Source organism: Gallinula chloropus, assembly GCF_964237585.1.
Source record: "Gallinula chloropus genome assembly, chromosome: 1".
NCBI classification, from domain to species: domain Eukaryota; kingdom Metazoa; phylum Chordata; class Aves; order Gruiformes; family Rallidae; genus Gallinula; species Gallinula chloropus.
This window is the reverse complement of record NC_140085.1, coordinates 182225823-182241845: the sequence shown is the minus strand read 5'-3', so window position 1 is coordinate 182241845 and position 16023 is coordinate 182225823. Positions and strand designations below refer to the sequence as shown.

The window sequence follows — 16023 nt, the reverse complement described above, 5'->3', positions numbered from 1 at the left end:
GAGAGAGTTGGGTTTGATGGATAGACTGTTAGATAGATAAGAAATTGACTGGGTGTCAGTGTCCAAAGAATTACAGTAAATGGCTCAATATCCAAGTGAAAAAAGTAATGAGCAGTGTCCCACAAGGGTCCATACTTCATCAGTGACATAAGCAGTGGGATTGAATGCACCCTCAGCAAATTTGCCGACAATACCAAGCTGTGTGATGCAGGTGATTTGCTTGAGGGAAGGGATGCCATCCAGAGAGACCTCGGGGTCTCTTGAGGAGGGGGACCTTGTGAAAGTCATTAAGTTCAACAAGGACAAATGCAATGTCCTGCACCTGGTTGGGGCAACCCCTGGTGTCAACACAGGTTGGGTGGTGAATGGATCAGGAGCCTACCCATGGAGGACTCAGCAATGTGTACTTGCAGTGCAGAAATTCCCTCTCCAAAAAGGCAGTGATGCAGGAGGAGCAGTGTGGAGACTGACTCACCTTGACTCAACTTCTGGCTAGAGGAGACCATTTTGTCCCAGGTCTGAGGCATTTTGACAGAAAGTTTGGGAAAAAAAAAAAAAGAATGCAGTTGTTCTCCATGCTCTGCTCCTTCTGCAGGCAGAGAACTGCAAACTCAGAGGCTGTCAGTACAGTACCTTTCTGGAAGCATTAATATTGCTTGGGGTTTTTTTTTCTTCAACAAAACCCTTAAAATGTTCAATCTATTAATAGAGATAATTTTCTTGGTGTAGGTGTAGCATTGTCTTCTCTGGCTAACCTGAGCCTCCCTTGCTGTTCTTTCTTTCCACCTGCGTCCTCCCCATGTGCAGAAAACTTCTAGAAGAACTATTCTTTGAGAAATTGAGGGGGAGAAAGAAAAAAGGAACAGGCTATGATTTGCACAAAATTAAAAGAAGCATTTGTGACACAAGCCAAATGTTCCCACAGAAATGTCCCTTTCCTTACTGAAAAGAATATATCAATGAAGCAGCAGCAGACGTTACACACACTGAACAAATTTCATCAGGCTTGCAGTTTGTTTTTCATGCCCAAGACTAATGGTTTGCAGAGGTTTTCTGGATTGTTTTCATGTTTTTTCCCCTTCCTTAAGACTGATTGCACGAACTCAAGACACACTTTAGGCTGTTTTGTAACAGGAAGACTTTTTTTTTCATTATTTAATGCTGCACTGACATTGTAGGTACCAAGAGCAAGGGTGAGCTGAAAGCTCAAGGCAAGGTCACTGGTGGAGAAAGGGCAGGGACGTGTAGGGGAAAGGGGAGTTACTCTGAGCCCAGCACAATTTGTTTTCCCCTCTGTTCACTGCCTAATGCTCCTGAAATATGAGCACTGCACCAGGCCATCGTGGATGGGTCCAGGATGCCATTGCTCACCAGTACCTCAGCGGGAGGGAGGGAGGCGTGATTTAAGCCACTCCTGCATTCCCCCAGACACAGCTCTCAGGACACAGTCTTAACCAAAAATGCCAAGTGTCTGACAGCTGATACATTGATCAGCGACTGCTACAGAGGTGTAGGCACAGACACAGCCTATGAAACAGAACCAGTGCTGGCAGCGTTGCATGTCCTGTGCTGCCTTCCTACCTGACCTACGTGGCCCCAGCCCAAGGTTTGACCTCAGCTGTGACATACCTGGCCTGGGCTTAATGGTTCATTACCCCACGCCAGTTGCAACAGCACTGTGACATAGACCTCAGAGCAAATCCTTGCCCGGGAGGTGCGTGCAGATGGGACTGCAGACATGGGTTCCGCTAAAAGAGGTCATGGGCTTCCTGAACAGTGACCACCTCATCTCTCCTCTCCTTCCAACAGACCAGTAATGTTTGTGTCATCCTTTGGCACTCCCAGGGTGTGCTCCTGAAAGAGCAGTTTGTGAATTTAAATGTCGTATAATTGTGATAGCTGGAGGTTGCCTGATGGAAGTGAAGAATTTCGATTGTCTCGGGGTGGATTTGGTCTAATTATCTCAGATGACACCAGTAAATCTGCTCCTCTTGGAGACATGCTGTTACTGTAGTAACTTGTAAATGAATATTGGATGATGAGTTATTAGAGCCAGTCTGAACTGGTAAGTTTATGAGCTCAGTGGGCAATCACTTCTTTCTTTTTTTTTTCTTTTCCTTTTTCCATATTAATTTATTCTCCAGTGTGAATGTAAAACACAAAATCCACAGGTCAGATACAGAGCTCTCGTGAACTCTGCCTGCCCTATCAGACAGAGCAGATGCAGTCTGGAACTACTTTATCACTTTGCTTTTAATTAAAGGCTATAAGGGTTTTGCACTTTGTTAACAGACTTTATACAAAATGCAAAGTGAATAAAGGATGAAATGAATCTTCAGATAGTTCTACATTTTGGATTATCTCTCTTTACACGTGCAGGCCATTCACTACATCACCCAGACCCACAGCCAGCACTGCCTCAGGAGTGATCTGGTAACAGACAAGTGGTTGTAGCCTGCCTTTCCTGAGCAAGAGCTGGCGGTTTGTGCCTTGGTTTCAGATACTTTCCCTGTGTGACCAGAAGGGATGGTGCTTAGAGGCTTCACCCTTGCTTAAAGGAGGTATAAAGTAATCTGCTTGTCTGAGGAGAAGATGATAAACTCCTCCATGCCCCGGTGCAGCATCAAATACTCTGTACAACAGTTTGTTTTCACCACATTCTGCCTGGCCCCAAAATGCAGCAAAACAGGTTCAAGTTGCAAAACAGGTCCCTGGGGAATGTGCCACCCTCCAGCCTGGTTTCTTCTGTATGTCTAGTGGTTCCAGCTAATCTGTAAGCCTGAGAAGTCTGCCAGGAGGAGGTTCTGTGTCCCTCAGAAACAAATCAGAAAGTGGAATGTTCAGATTCTCTCTAAACAGCTAGAGGAGGAGAGGAGAAGGCCGTGCTCCTGACCCACCTCTATTGCTGATGGTAGATCAGGATCTGGATCAGCATTCATCCCCAGCAGCAGTCTGCACTTAAGGAAGCTGACTATGGGAGAGACAAAGTGTGTCTCTGCTCCCTCCATGGTGACAGCAGGGACATTGGTTCCTGCTGCCCTGAAAACAGCAGCCTCAGTTCAGCTCCTTTCTTGGGTACCTCTGCAAAGGGGCACCTTAAATGGTACTGGCAAGAGTGCCCCCATGGGCTTCTCCTTGAGGAACCAGAGCATTTGATTGTTGTCTTCTACTGTTCCCTTTCATTTTAAACGTCCTTCAAAATTTCCTTGATGTTACCATTCCTGTCAGGGGGTCCCAAGCCCAAGTAACAGAGAGCAGAAAGGCAAAATAGTTGAGGGTAGTGAGCATGGGTGCAGAATAAACCCACACTGAGCAAGGATGCTCTTGGTGCTATTAGTGTGCCTGGACTATTTGTTCCCACAGTCATGGTCTGATGATGTGTTTACCCAAGCCAGGATGCCCCTTTTTCTGTTGTAACAGATCTTAAAGCTAAGATTCATCCTTTGTTAAGCCCTTGGAGTAAAAATGGGACAATTAACCCAGAGGAAGCATTGTATATCAACTTGCCAACCTGCCACAGGTCCAGATGCTTCCATGTCACTCATCTCCCAGCTTTTCATTTATTTTGGCTAGCTAGCAAATAACTCTGCCAGGTGATCCGCAAGAATTGTCCATGTGTATAGTTTTGCTTGTCTCAATGTACTTCATTGCTCAAAGAAAGCACAGCAAGGGATCTCAAGAAAGACCCAGCAAACGCTGCAGCTAAACTGGGATCATGTGTGCGGGTGTCCACGATCCATCTGCAGCTTTGTCTTTGGGTCAGCGAGGCAACATGACTCCCTTCAGCCTGAAATGTGTGGAGTTTCAGTGTCCTCCCACCTGGGCAGGGAATGGTTCATCAGACTTAATTTTAAAGCAGGAGAGCATTACATTGCTCCACCTGACAGCATGTATTACACCTTCATCTCGCTCAGAAAGCATCTATGGGACTGAAAAGCCTTCATATGGGTCCTGTTTATATTTCATTATAATTACATTGCTTTTGATATATCAAAGGGTGGCAAATTTCTTTCTAAAACACCTGAATTATTTTTAAAAGCAAGACAGGGATTTGAATTTGAGAATAATGTCTTTCTTCCCACCTGGGATAAATTTAAAATACTGTAATGTATTTTTACTACATTTCTAATGACCACAACAAACAATATGCTTTTTCCTAAACACTTCTAAAACTATGTGGCCTCATCTGAAATTCAGGGTGCTCTGATGCAGAGAAGTGTGGTGCTACGGGGTGTGCATGTACTAAAGCAGCATTTTCTCTGCACGCTTGGAGGTGTGTAATTAGCAGGAGGACAGCCATTAACACATCCCCTGCGCTGTGTCACCAAGTCATGCCTGATTATGTTGCAAAGTGAGATTAGCAAAATGAGCTTCAAGTTGTCCTCTCGCTGCTATTTGATAGTAGGGAAAACAAATCCTTCCACTGCCAAAGCTGCAACTAATATTCAGTACTTAAGAAATTCAACTGATGCATTCATAATGAATAGGATTTTGTGTAATTAAAATTTTAAATAAATCCCCGACATGAGCCCTGGCTTGGGCTTCTTAATTTCAGATATAGAAGTACAGCTTTTGACAAAATAGGTTGAGGAGGGGTTTTCTTTTTCTTCCTACTCTTTTCTTTCATCTGAGAGATTTACAAAATCTCATTAGCATACTGAAAAATAGCAGAAGATAAATTAAATGAAGACTGGGATTTAAAGACTCACTAGTTTCTTCATGTCACCTTTATAGTTCTTTTGAGCATCTGTCCCTGTGTGGTGGGTGTAAGTAACGTGGAGGTGGATGTTAGTGGGTGGCAAAGCTTTTATGAGGCAGAAAGAAGCTGAGAATTAGAAAATTATTGTAGGCAGTTTCCGTTAAGATGAGAAGAAGCAATCAGACCCTGAGAAGCCAGGGAAGAGGAGGAAGACAGTAAGAAAACTGAATAAATGCCACTTTCCACCAGCAAAGAAAATGCCAAGTTTTTTTCAACAGAAACCCTGAAAATCACAATGGAGCTCTCACCTAAAGCATCCCAGAGTTGCAGGCCCAGGTCCTTCCTTGTCTGGAGAAATGCTTAGTTCATAGCCAAAAATACACCAAGCTCTCATGGCATGTTTCCAGGTTACTCACCTACGTACCTACCTGGTGACTGCATCCCTTGTTGTCCCTTATCACATGTAGGGTGATGGAGAAGAGATAAGTGATATCAGGTTAGCAAGCAGGTCCCAGGTTAGCTGGGAGGAAGACCACATTGTCATGGAGAGCAGGTCTCCTCTCATGCCTCTGCCTGGAAAGCCCTGTATGATACTGGAGAGGTACTTACAGCAAGCTGTTCCTGGATGGCTCCTAGTCAGTCAACCTCTGCTCCCAGGATGCAGAAGGTTAAGGCTTAGACCCTCAACTGGGGAATAATACTGCTGTTGTTCTTTAGCTCAACGTTGTACGTATCATTTGAGGGATGCCTGTGATGCACAGCCACAGCAATGGCCCTCATAGAGGAAAATATACATGACAACATGCACTCTTCTCAGAGACAGCTTTTAAGAAAATGTGGAGTCTCAAATTTGGGACTATTTTCACAGCAAAAATAAGCTCATCATCAAAATTCATGGGCTTCCATCCCCCAGGTCCTCCGATTTTTTAAATGAAAAAGGTACCAGACTGGTTTAACCAGGACAAAACAATGTGTTTTTCCCCACAGCATTATCCTCAGAAGCATTCAAACAGACTTGTGTTATAGGTCTATATAAAGACATGTGTGTGCTTATGTGAGTTCATGTATAATTTAATATGTATTTTAAAGCCAGCCTGAGTCACCTGTTATCCTAAACAACAAAAGTTTTACAGGGTTGTGCACAATAGGAAAGTGCATCTCACAGTGGAGGCAGGGGTAGCAGCAGGCAGCACTGGCACTGACAGCAGGTTTGTAAGGGGTATGAGGGCAGCCCCTCTCAATCCCTGGCTCCCACAGCTACCAGGGTCCTGCAATCCAACCCAGAAATCTGTGGCTGAGGAGGGAAGAATTTGGATCCACAGAAGGACCAGATGCAGGTTCCTCTCAGGAGAAGGATTAGGTTCTGGTGCCTCAGGGTGTGCTGAAGCTGGACCAGGGTACAAAGGGAGCACTTTTAGCTAGTTCAGGCTGGCTGGCAGGTCTGATGGCTTTATTTTCATCCCTGACCTTTTCTGTGTGAAGCTCTGATGGCCATCAGACACCACTGCTGACTTCCCCGAGCGGACAGGTGAAATCACCCAGCCCATGGGCGAATTGAGGAGCGTTTGCAGAGTTATGTGTGATCACTGGATAGAATACAGTTGCATAGATGGGCAGTGTCTGGAAAAGGTTGATCATTCACAGCACCTGTTTTGCTGTCAGAAACCGCTTATGACTGGGCAACAAACAGGTCCTTGTCCTCGCTCCTTTGGGATGTTGTCCTCAGCACATGTTGCACTGTTCATGGGCATGGGAAAGGTTGATTTTTTGCACGTTATGCACATTACTGTAAGTAAAAGCACTTGTGAGGCATCCGAACTCCCAGTATAACACCTGGGAAAACTGGAAGGTGCAGAGAGGGCATATTTAGCCTTCACCAAAGAAACTTGAGCAACATTTACTCTTCTACATTGCGGCAGTGCTAGCTCTCCTCCTTTTACTCCAGATCATCAAGTGTCTGGATCCTGGCCCACAGGGTGGGAGGACTGGATTCGGCCCTCCCTGAGGGGTTTGCAGCAAGCCATTTCCCCAGAAAGTCTGTAGAAATCCTGGGGCAGGACCCAGAAACCCTGTGTTCCAGGTTCAAATATAAGCTTTTGTGTGTGTGTGTGTGTGTGTGTGTGTGTGTGTGTGTGTGTTTCCCATGAGAAAAGCTCTGCGTGTTTATAAATTGCTCTTTGCCAAATGACTTGTTCTTAAAGAGAATTACACTGCAATAAGCTGCATCATTAAAAAGACATTTTTTCTGCGAGCAGCAGAGCCCGGTTTCCTGCAGTTTGGTGTGTCACAATGGGATTATCTCATGTCTAATGAGGAGCACTCTGGCTGAAGCCTTTTCTCCTGTTCATAAAGGCGTTGTCTCGTGTGGGTTCTCTGGTGTCTATAATACGTTTGCGATCAAACTGCTGTTTTTTAGGTTCTTTCCTATCTGACAATGTAATATCACCCACGTGGCAAGCTCTTCATCCCTGGAGACCTGATGGGGTCATACTTCTCCACCCTGCCACCTTTTCTCACAAAACAAGTTGAGAATTAAAAAACCCTCAACTTTAAGACTTCTATCACACAGTTATGGCAAACAGACTAAAAGATAATTGAGAATAATAGTGGACTGACATAACAATATAATAAACATAATTTAATTAGGTAATCAGGCAATAAATGATGGAAAGTAAACACTGGAGAAGATCAAACATGGAAAAAATGTTCATAAATATTTATTCAAGCATTTAAATGCACTGAAGGTGACCGTTTTATGCCCATTTTGCATTTCAATCTTAGAGGTTTGATTCACAGACACATGGAAGGCCAACAAGGGCACAGGCACCCCAGTAGTTACATTCACACCTCAAAAGTAAAAGTAAAATAATAGTTTTCAGTGAAACTTTTTCACACGCAGAAAAATTTAAATATTTTTTCCTAATATTAAAAAAATTATAATGTAGAAACTGTTGTTTTGAATAATCCAGAAACCTGTTTTTAAAGATGGCTCTCACCTAGTCAGAGAATAAAAACAAATCCCATGGTTTGTGTTGGATTTCTGGGTTTTTCAATAAGCCTGAACTGAACAAAGCCAGACCAAAAATCCTTTGCTGAAGTAATTCGTGGAAATGTTTCCATGAACTCCATGGATGTGAAAGGGAATTCTCAATTATTTGCACACACACACACACACACACACACACACACACACACACACACACACACACACAAAATCACAAATGAAGGAAAGAAGAACGTTACACTGAATAAACTGCACATGGTAATTTATTTTTTCAGTTCCCGTGCCACAGAAACACGCTTGTGAAGTGGTTTTTAGAGATACTTGTATTTTCTTAACATGGATACAGTTTAGATGGATAAGCTACCATTGCTCTCCATGCTTATCAAATTAGGAGAATGCACTTCTAAATTCAATTACATCCTCACTGGAAATGGTTTCTCTGACTGGTAATCTTTGGAGAGAAATTATACACAGTCTATAAAGCTTCACATTTCAAAACCTAATTTTGAATGTTATTCAAGAGGTTAATTTAAGATTCATCTTCCTAAAGAGGAGTTAAATAAAACTGATAGAAGGGTGGAACTTGTCGAGTGGTTGAGAGGTTTATCAGCATGTGAGTATGAGTTCATTAGTTTTAATTAGTATAATCACTAATGTTGCATTAACAGTTTGGTGAGAGAAAGTAATTGCTCACACCCACTGTATTAGATTGGGAGATTAGAATTCATTTTATGAGGTAATTAGCATTTCAGGGATTTTTAAAAAGGTTTTTATGATCCACCATTGCAGTAGCCTCCTTCACCAAAAAGAGTTTAAATTAACCATAACTTTCATCTTAATGGGATGCAAAAATTAATGTAGAATTAAGTATGAACCAGCAATCCCACCGTGATAAGCAGGCAGCTAAAGCCACAAACCTCTATTAGTTTATAATGACCTGTTTTATTTCCCAGACAATGATAGTCATTCATCTGTCCTCAATTCATTATCCTCTTGGAAAGTTTATATTCTTGATTTTTATATAGCAAAACAAATAAAATATGAAGAAGGGAAAAGTAGAACAGTACTATTGAAGTAATATTTCTCCAAAGAAAAAGCTGCAAGGTTCAATAACAGAGCTTAAATAGCCAATTATTCTTCATACCAAATGTCAGAGGAAGAAGAAGCAGCTCCCTTTGACACCCAGTGCCTTGGGCATGACCATGAATTTCACATCAGCAGCCTTCACAGCACTGCTGTGCCCATCATGTTCCTTGGCAGCTACTGACAAAATGAGAATGGACATCCAGGACTTGGTCATCCTGGTTGGCAAGGAAGCCCCTGTCACCTGAGGGCTGGCATGGTTGACCCAAGAGATTGCTTTCCAAAATGTGCTGGAAAGCAAAAGTGCAAATTCTGGTGACAAAGAACTGCCTGTGGTATGAATGCTTGCTGTAATGCCAAGGCTGTAGTGAAAGGCATCACACTATCCATGGACAGGCGAGACAACACACCGCTTGCAACGTACCTGGTACCTATTATATGGCATTCTGCTTAACTCTGCTTAAAACAAACCTTTGCTCACAAATAGCTGAACAAAGCCCATATCTGCTGTGTTGCATGGCATGGCATGGCATGGAGGAGAACAACTGTTAGATGTTAGAACTGTACTCTTGTTCCTATCATTTTGGGTGCATATGTCAATATGAGCTAGCATGGGGCAGTATCCAGGAAATTACATGAACCTACCTAAAACATATCTTAAAGCAAAATGAACATGTGTATATATATGTGTGTGTGTACTCTATTCTCATACTCCCTACAAACATCTCCAAAGGAGTTTAGAGGGAGACAATCACAGAATCACAAGTTTGGAAAAGACCTTTACGAGCATTGAGTCCAACCATTCCTGTCCTATGCTAAACCATATCCCTAAGTACTTCATCTACCCTTTTTTTGAAGACATCCAGGGATGCCCCTCCCTGGGCAGCCTGTTCCAGGCCCTGACAACTCTTTCAGTGAAAATTTTTTCCCTAACATCTGATCTGAACCTGCCATGGCACAGCTTATGTCCTCTTATATTGAGCCTATAACATCCTCCTACATTTGAGCATCTAAAATTTAGGTACAACTAGACAGAGATCTCAGCCCTAGCTGGGATCTTCTGGCGGTGACCTGCTGCAGCTAAGAGCTGAATCTGCCACTGGGAAGGGCTGCCTCCCTCTTTTGGCTGCAAAGGCAGTCCAAATTAGTGAGGTTTCCATCTTGGGTGGCTGAACCCAATGCTAAAAATTGGGCAGGATGAATCATAACCACTATGCCTGTGCCTTAGGGCTTATCTATGCATGTAGCTATTGAGGGGAGCCATTACTCTTCCTGCATAGCATTACATGTGAACATACTTTTGGTTGAATAAAGACTTACTCTTCCCTCTTCAAAAACATCCACTTGACAGAAGCAGAGAGGTTTGCTTCCTGGTCCTCACGTGGAACTATTCTCCAAGAACTGCTGCCTTTTCAGCTAGCTGCCCTACCTTAATCCAAATTTACTTTAGTATAAAAATGCTGTTAATTCTCCATCCATCCACCTTTGAGAGCCATTTAAGATTTATGGAGGCAAGCACATCAATTAAGCACAAATACATTGGCAAAAGAAAAAAAAAAGAAGGTATCATATGCAATAAAAACTGGCTTTTATTTCACAAATTATGGGTGTTATAAAGCGTATTGTTTCAGGAGAAATGTCTGTATTTGCCAGTGTGTTTCATTAAAGAATAATAAAGCCATACATATTTCATTTCCTTGTTCTGAGTTGCAAGAGCCTTAACAATATAAAATGCCCCATGCTGTCCTTGCTTTGTTGGTCCTTTTTTTCCTTTTTAATCAGATTTTTCCCCCCAAAACTAATGAAATCGCTCTTTAAACACATACATCACTTTCATTTTAAATGACTTATCATGGCTCAAACGGTTTCTCTCTTCTCCTGGAGAACAAGCACCTTTTGCTGTTCAGATCCAGGCCCGGATTGCCCCTGATCTCAGCCTGGTTTCAGCAGTGCTGAGTTCCCGGTGCTCTCATCGGTGCTGTTTTAGGTGGGGTAGGTGTCTGTGGGGTCTGTACCTTGTGTATCTGCACTAGTTCCTGGTCCACCTGTTACCAATGTGCAATTTCTCTCTTCTCGTAGTATGCACCGACCCGTTGTGCAGCTGCGCAGACGTCCGCGGAGCAAGGCGTCCTTCCTCCCTGTCATCACCACGAAGCAGTGCATGACCCCCAGCTGGTTCCCTGCACATGCCCACTCTTCTCCTGCCCATGGGAAGGGCACCTGGAGGTGGTGGTGTCCCACCTGAGGCAGACCCACCGCATCAACATCCTTCAGGGGGCAGAGATTGTCTTCCTGGCCACGGACATGCACCTGCCTGCACCCACGGACTGGATCATCATGCACTCCTGCCTTGGCCACCAGTTTTTGCTGGTCCTCAGGAAGCAGGAGAAGTATGAAGGCCACCCCCAGTTCTTCGCTACGATGATGCTGATCGGCACGCAGACCCAAGCTGACAACTTCACCTACCGTCTTGAGCTCAACAGGAACCAGCGGCGCCTCAAGTGGGAGGCGACCCCCAGGTCGGTACTGGAGTGTGTTGACTCTGTCATTTCGGACGGGGATTGCCTTGTGCTGAACACTTCCCTGGCTCAGCTTTTTTCCGACAACGGAAGCCTAGCAATAGGAATCGCAATAACCACCAGCAAAGTTCACAATGCCGAAAACGAAATGTGAGGGGGAAGAGGAAGGAGAAGAAGAAGAGGAGCAGGAGGAACAGTGGTGCTCTAGCTGCCTTGCGAGAGTCAGAACTTTGTGGACTTTTCCAGGGGGGGTCTCAGGTCTTTTATGGTATTTAGTACTCGTCCACAGTGGGCATTATGTAAACATTCTGTGGTCACAGTCTCTGTGTAATGTATTTACCGTTTTGTTAATACAATTTTATGAGAAATTTTAAAGAGGCTAATCAATTTATTGTCGCCCTCCAGCAATGCTGGAAGCAACACTTTCTCCTGGAAAGTGCACCCAGGGTGACTCATAGCAGCCTTTCGTCCAAGCATTCTATGCAAATGTGTTTCCTTTATTGCCTGCCTAATTGCCTGGTACTAATGAGGCCCCTATGCCTGGTAAAAGGTAAAGTATTCCACTAAGGGGCAAGAGCTCATGATTTGCAACAGGCTCATCGACCACTGGCTCAAGAGCAGCTTCACAAACCTATTGCCGTTGACCTCAAGTGGATTGAACTGGAGCAGGTCTCGGGCTATCAGAAGATGTCTGTGCTCTCCCCACTCACCTTCCCTGCACACAGTGATGGGTTTCTGTACTAGCAATAGTGATTCTATGATTTAACTCTTACACTGTGGTCACAAACAAGCCCCAGGGAGCACATAGTTTCAGAGCTCTCTTCAGCTTCTGAGAAAGCAATGTTCAACACCCAGACAAAGCTTCAGAAAAAAAGTCATCACCTACTCAGAGCTGGGGCCCGGGAGCCCTCATCCTGCATTAAGTGGTCAATGACAGCTGGTGGGTGGTCACTGTGAGCATGGTTAAATCTCACTCCTGTATCATGATACACAATAAGAGGCTTGCTAGATGGCCTGGCTTAAGGATGGAGATAACCATAGCCAGCCATCAGGGCATTCACCTTTTTAGCTACTATTTCCTTAAGCATTCGGAAAGAGATTTTTCAGAAAATAAAATATCAGGAAGGTCCTAAGTTGTGTACTGCTCTTGCTGTTGAATTCTGTGCCACTTAGGCCTACAACATGTGCTGCCATATATTGATTTAATACAGCGTAGCTGGAATATCAGTTTGCAAACTGACTACGAGATTTTAAATGCTCTCCTCTAAAAATAACCTCTTTTTTTTTTAATTCTATACACCTCCTTTTCTTCTGCTGACAGTGTTTCACAGACAGTGATGGTCACAATTAAAAAAAATGGCCTTCTCTAAGAACTTCTCCCTTGGGAGAGCCGGAGGCAGGTCCTGGCCATCACCTGATACTCAGTCCCATCTGCAGTCAGGCATGTTTCTTTCCTCTGTAGCCAAAGACAACAGTGAAATCCCACCAACAGTGACATGTTGAAGGAAAGGACACACTCAAGAAGCATGGGAAATTGTCTTTTGCTGTTTTCCCTTCTCCCCATGTGTGGCTGTGGCCTGCCTGCTCCTGAAGGCTTTTTTGAGAAACGGTTGGTTGGGTCATTTAGTAGCTGGAGAGATTGAGGCTGTTTGCTTGAGTCCCTTGGAAAACCAAGGAAAGGGGGAAACGAGCTAAGAACATTTCTTCAGTGTTTCCTCTTGCCACAGCTAGCATTGGGTAGGGAAGAGCTCTGATGCTAATCTGTCCCACCTGCTGTTCTCCTGGGAATTATTATAAATGAGGTGTGAAGTAAAACAAATTGCAACTTTCCTGAGATGGATGCTCTGCAGGTGATGACTGAGCCTCTCCTCCTTCCCTGGGCTTTCATAGGAGGTCACCACTCAGAGAGGACCTAGGGTCTCTTCAACACCCTGGTTGTGACCACACAGGCTGCAGACTGAAGAAGAAGTCTCAGTTCCTGTAAGGGGATGCTGGGGCATACCTTCACAGCTCTCCTGCTTCTGAATTTGGGGTCCAGAGGGGTATGCTGGTTTGCAGCGCTTCACTGGAACATGTAGGATTCAGATGGGCTTGCTTTTTCCATGTGATGTTAAATATTCAGGACCAGCAACTGCTGCCCTTTCCCTAAATGATAGCAATAAATAAATCATTGGCATTTTTGTGGACTGAAACTGGCTCCTCCAGATCCCCCGGCAAATATTCTGCTGCTGAATTAAAACACAATAAAAGCAATAAAATCCCAATGAAAACAGTTCCTCTAGCTCAAACTTCCTGAGCTCTTTGTACGCCATGGTAGAGACCTAACACAACACTGCTTTAGTTGCCTGATGACAGCCAGTTCTCAGGGAAGGGATACTTGTTCCCTTATTCCAGACTATATACTTTGTGCTAGTTGGCACCTTATCTTCTTGAAAAACCTACAGGAGACACAGTGGAAATGTGACCTCCCTGACACAAACCTTCTCACACCCCACACGTCCTTCTCCCAGAGCCTTCCCACTAACAGACCAAAGTTCAACACTTTCATTTCCTTCCCAGTTCTCTCCCTCATCTGGCAGTCAAACCTTCTCAGCCCTCTCTCTTGCTCTCAACCTGGGCTTCCCTCTCCAGCTTTCAGTGCCCATGGCATTTCTTGCCTCCTCCCATTTTTGCCTCTTCAATGACTTTGCTTAAATTGTTCTTGCTGTTCTTTGCAGCCAACCAAGTAACTTCTTTGCTCAGCTCCCTCCACAGCTGCAAAGCCCCAGGTCTGGCAGGGATTTCAGAAACCCAGATATGTTGGGGTACTGAGGAAAATCTGCCCAGTAAGACTCAAAGTATGGAAAAGGGATACACATTTTGGGGAGAAAGGAGATACAGGGACCTAAATCCACCTTCCTATGCACCTCACCATAAAACTCAAATGTTAAGGGTATATTTAAGGCCTTTCTTCCGTGGAAGACATTGTCATTCTGTCATAATCCAAAGCCTAAGAGCAGCTCTTCACTGCCATAAAGCGAAGGTGAAGCAAATACTCTGCACAGCGGGACATAAATCCTAAAATGCTGGCAAGTAGGATCAACAGTGCAATTCAGTTTACATGCACTCTTTCAGTGCCCATAATATACCTCTTTTTACAGTGTTCTACTCATGGTTGAAAGGCAACTGTAACTTGACTTCCCAAATTTGTGCTGGAATTGGGGCTTCTAGAATTAACTTTGTACTCCAATATTTTACACCTTTACAGTGTATTATACTCAGTAATCCAAAATTCCTTCCAAAAAATGAAAAATACAGCCCTACTTTGCTTTTAAGTAAGGAAATACCCTTCACTGGGTGCAGGAACAAATGAGGACTTGCCAAATTGCTATGTGGGTGTTACAAAATTCTGTTTTCCTACCTAGCTATGTGAGAGCAGTGTTTCCTTTTTATTTTGTGAGGGTACATAGCAAAAATAGTGGGTTTGGGGTTTTTTTTTTAGATTTTCTGGTATCTGTGTTCATGGATGGATTTTCTTGTGCCTAGATTAGGTAACTGCAACAATAATTTCATCAGGCTGAGCCAGATGGATTGCTACCAGACCCCACTAGAAAACCTACTTTGGTTCTTCTGCACTATCCATCAGACACAGTGTGAATGTTAATGTCAGATCTGCAGTAAAACAGCATTAGTGCTTTCAGCTCAATCCCATTATGAATTAAGCTCACATCACATATCCATGACTCCTTATAAATCAGCTGAAGTATCCAAAGTCTCATCATCTTGAAGATGACAAAGGATCTTGCTGTACAAGTGCCAGCCAGGGGGACTGCTGAGAAGTAGGGCAGTAGTCCTCTTCCCACTGGACTCCGGTATCCCATCCTCTGTTTCATACCATCCTTTAGATACAGGCCAGCAAGCTACTGAAGAAAGGAGGGATAGTAAATTCTGGACAATGAAAGCATTATAAAAAATGAATGCTTTCTAATAAATTATTGGATACTGTTGCATAGCTCTCTCTTTTGGGCATCAGAGGAATTAAACTTGATTGAGAGTATTGTCACTACAGCTGATTTATCTGCTTTTCTAGCCCATAACACACCTGAAAAACAGTTTGATCTGGAGGGAGTCCCTGAGAACAGACTCGGAGGTGCACTTCTGCTCCAGCTGGGTTAGAAACACCTTCTCACATGGAGGAGCTGTAGCTTCCAGACTTCAGACACAAGCATAAATTTTTTACTTTTTTTTTCTTTTTTCTTAATCCAATTAACTCTACATGCTCACACAGTCCAGGCAAAGAACAGAAAACAGAGATTGTACTCTGCCACACATATCATCGCTAGAACTGTTCACACAAAAAGGTGATTCCTATTCTGCACAGATGACTCTGCAGAGAACGAGTTGGGTTTCAGAGCAGGGTAGCACAAGGCAGCTCCTTCAGGCTCCAGAGGTGTACACATACAACAGAGGGAAGATCTCAACCTCCAGACAAAAATATCATTCAATGGAAGCCACTCATAGTGAGGTCACAACGGGGGCTGACAGGAAAATCATCAAACTTCAGCAAACCAGTGGGGAGCAGAGGCTCTGTGGGCAGATGTGTCTCTTCACACCAGCACCCTCTACCTGGAGAAGGGTCTCTCCTCTACTGGTACCCTTTGTCTCAGAGTCAGTGCAGATCTGCATGCAGATGACCCCAATGACACATAGTTAGTGCAGCCATCCAGCCTCTCTCCTGC

At 43.9% G+C, this 16023-nt stretch overlaps 1 protein-coding gene across 1 annotated transcript in view; it reads left to right on the top strand.

Annotated features, from left to right (window-relative positions):
- SIAH3 (siah E3 ubiquitin protein ligase family member 3) overlaps nt 1-11459 on the top strand; it is a gene marked incomplete at its 3' end in the record, with an annotated part of 46312 nt that extends 34853 nt beyond the window's left edge. The window contains exon 2 of the mRNA XM_084279203.1: nt 10866-11459. Within this exon, the coding sequence (XP_084135329.1) occupies nt 10866-11459 (594 nt within the window). The remainder of the gene's footprint in view (nt 1-10865) is intronic.
- Nucleotides 11460-16023: the final 4564 nt, after the last annotated feature.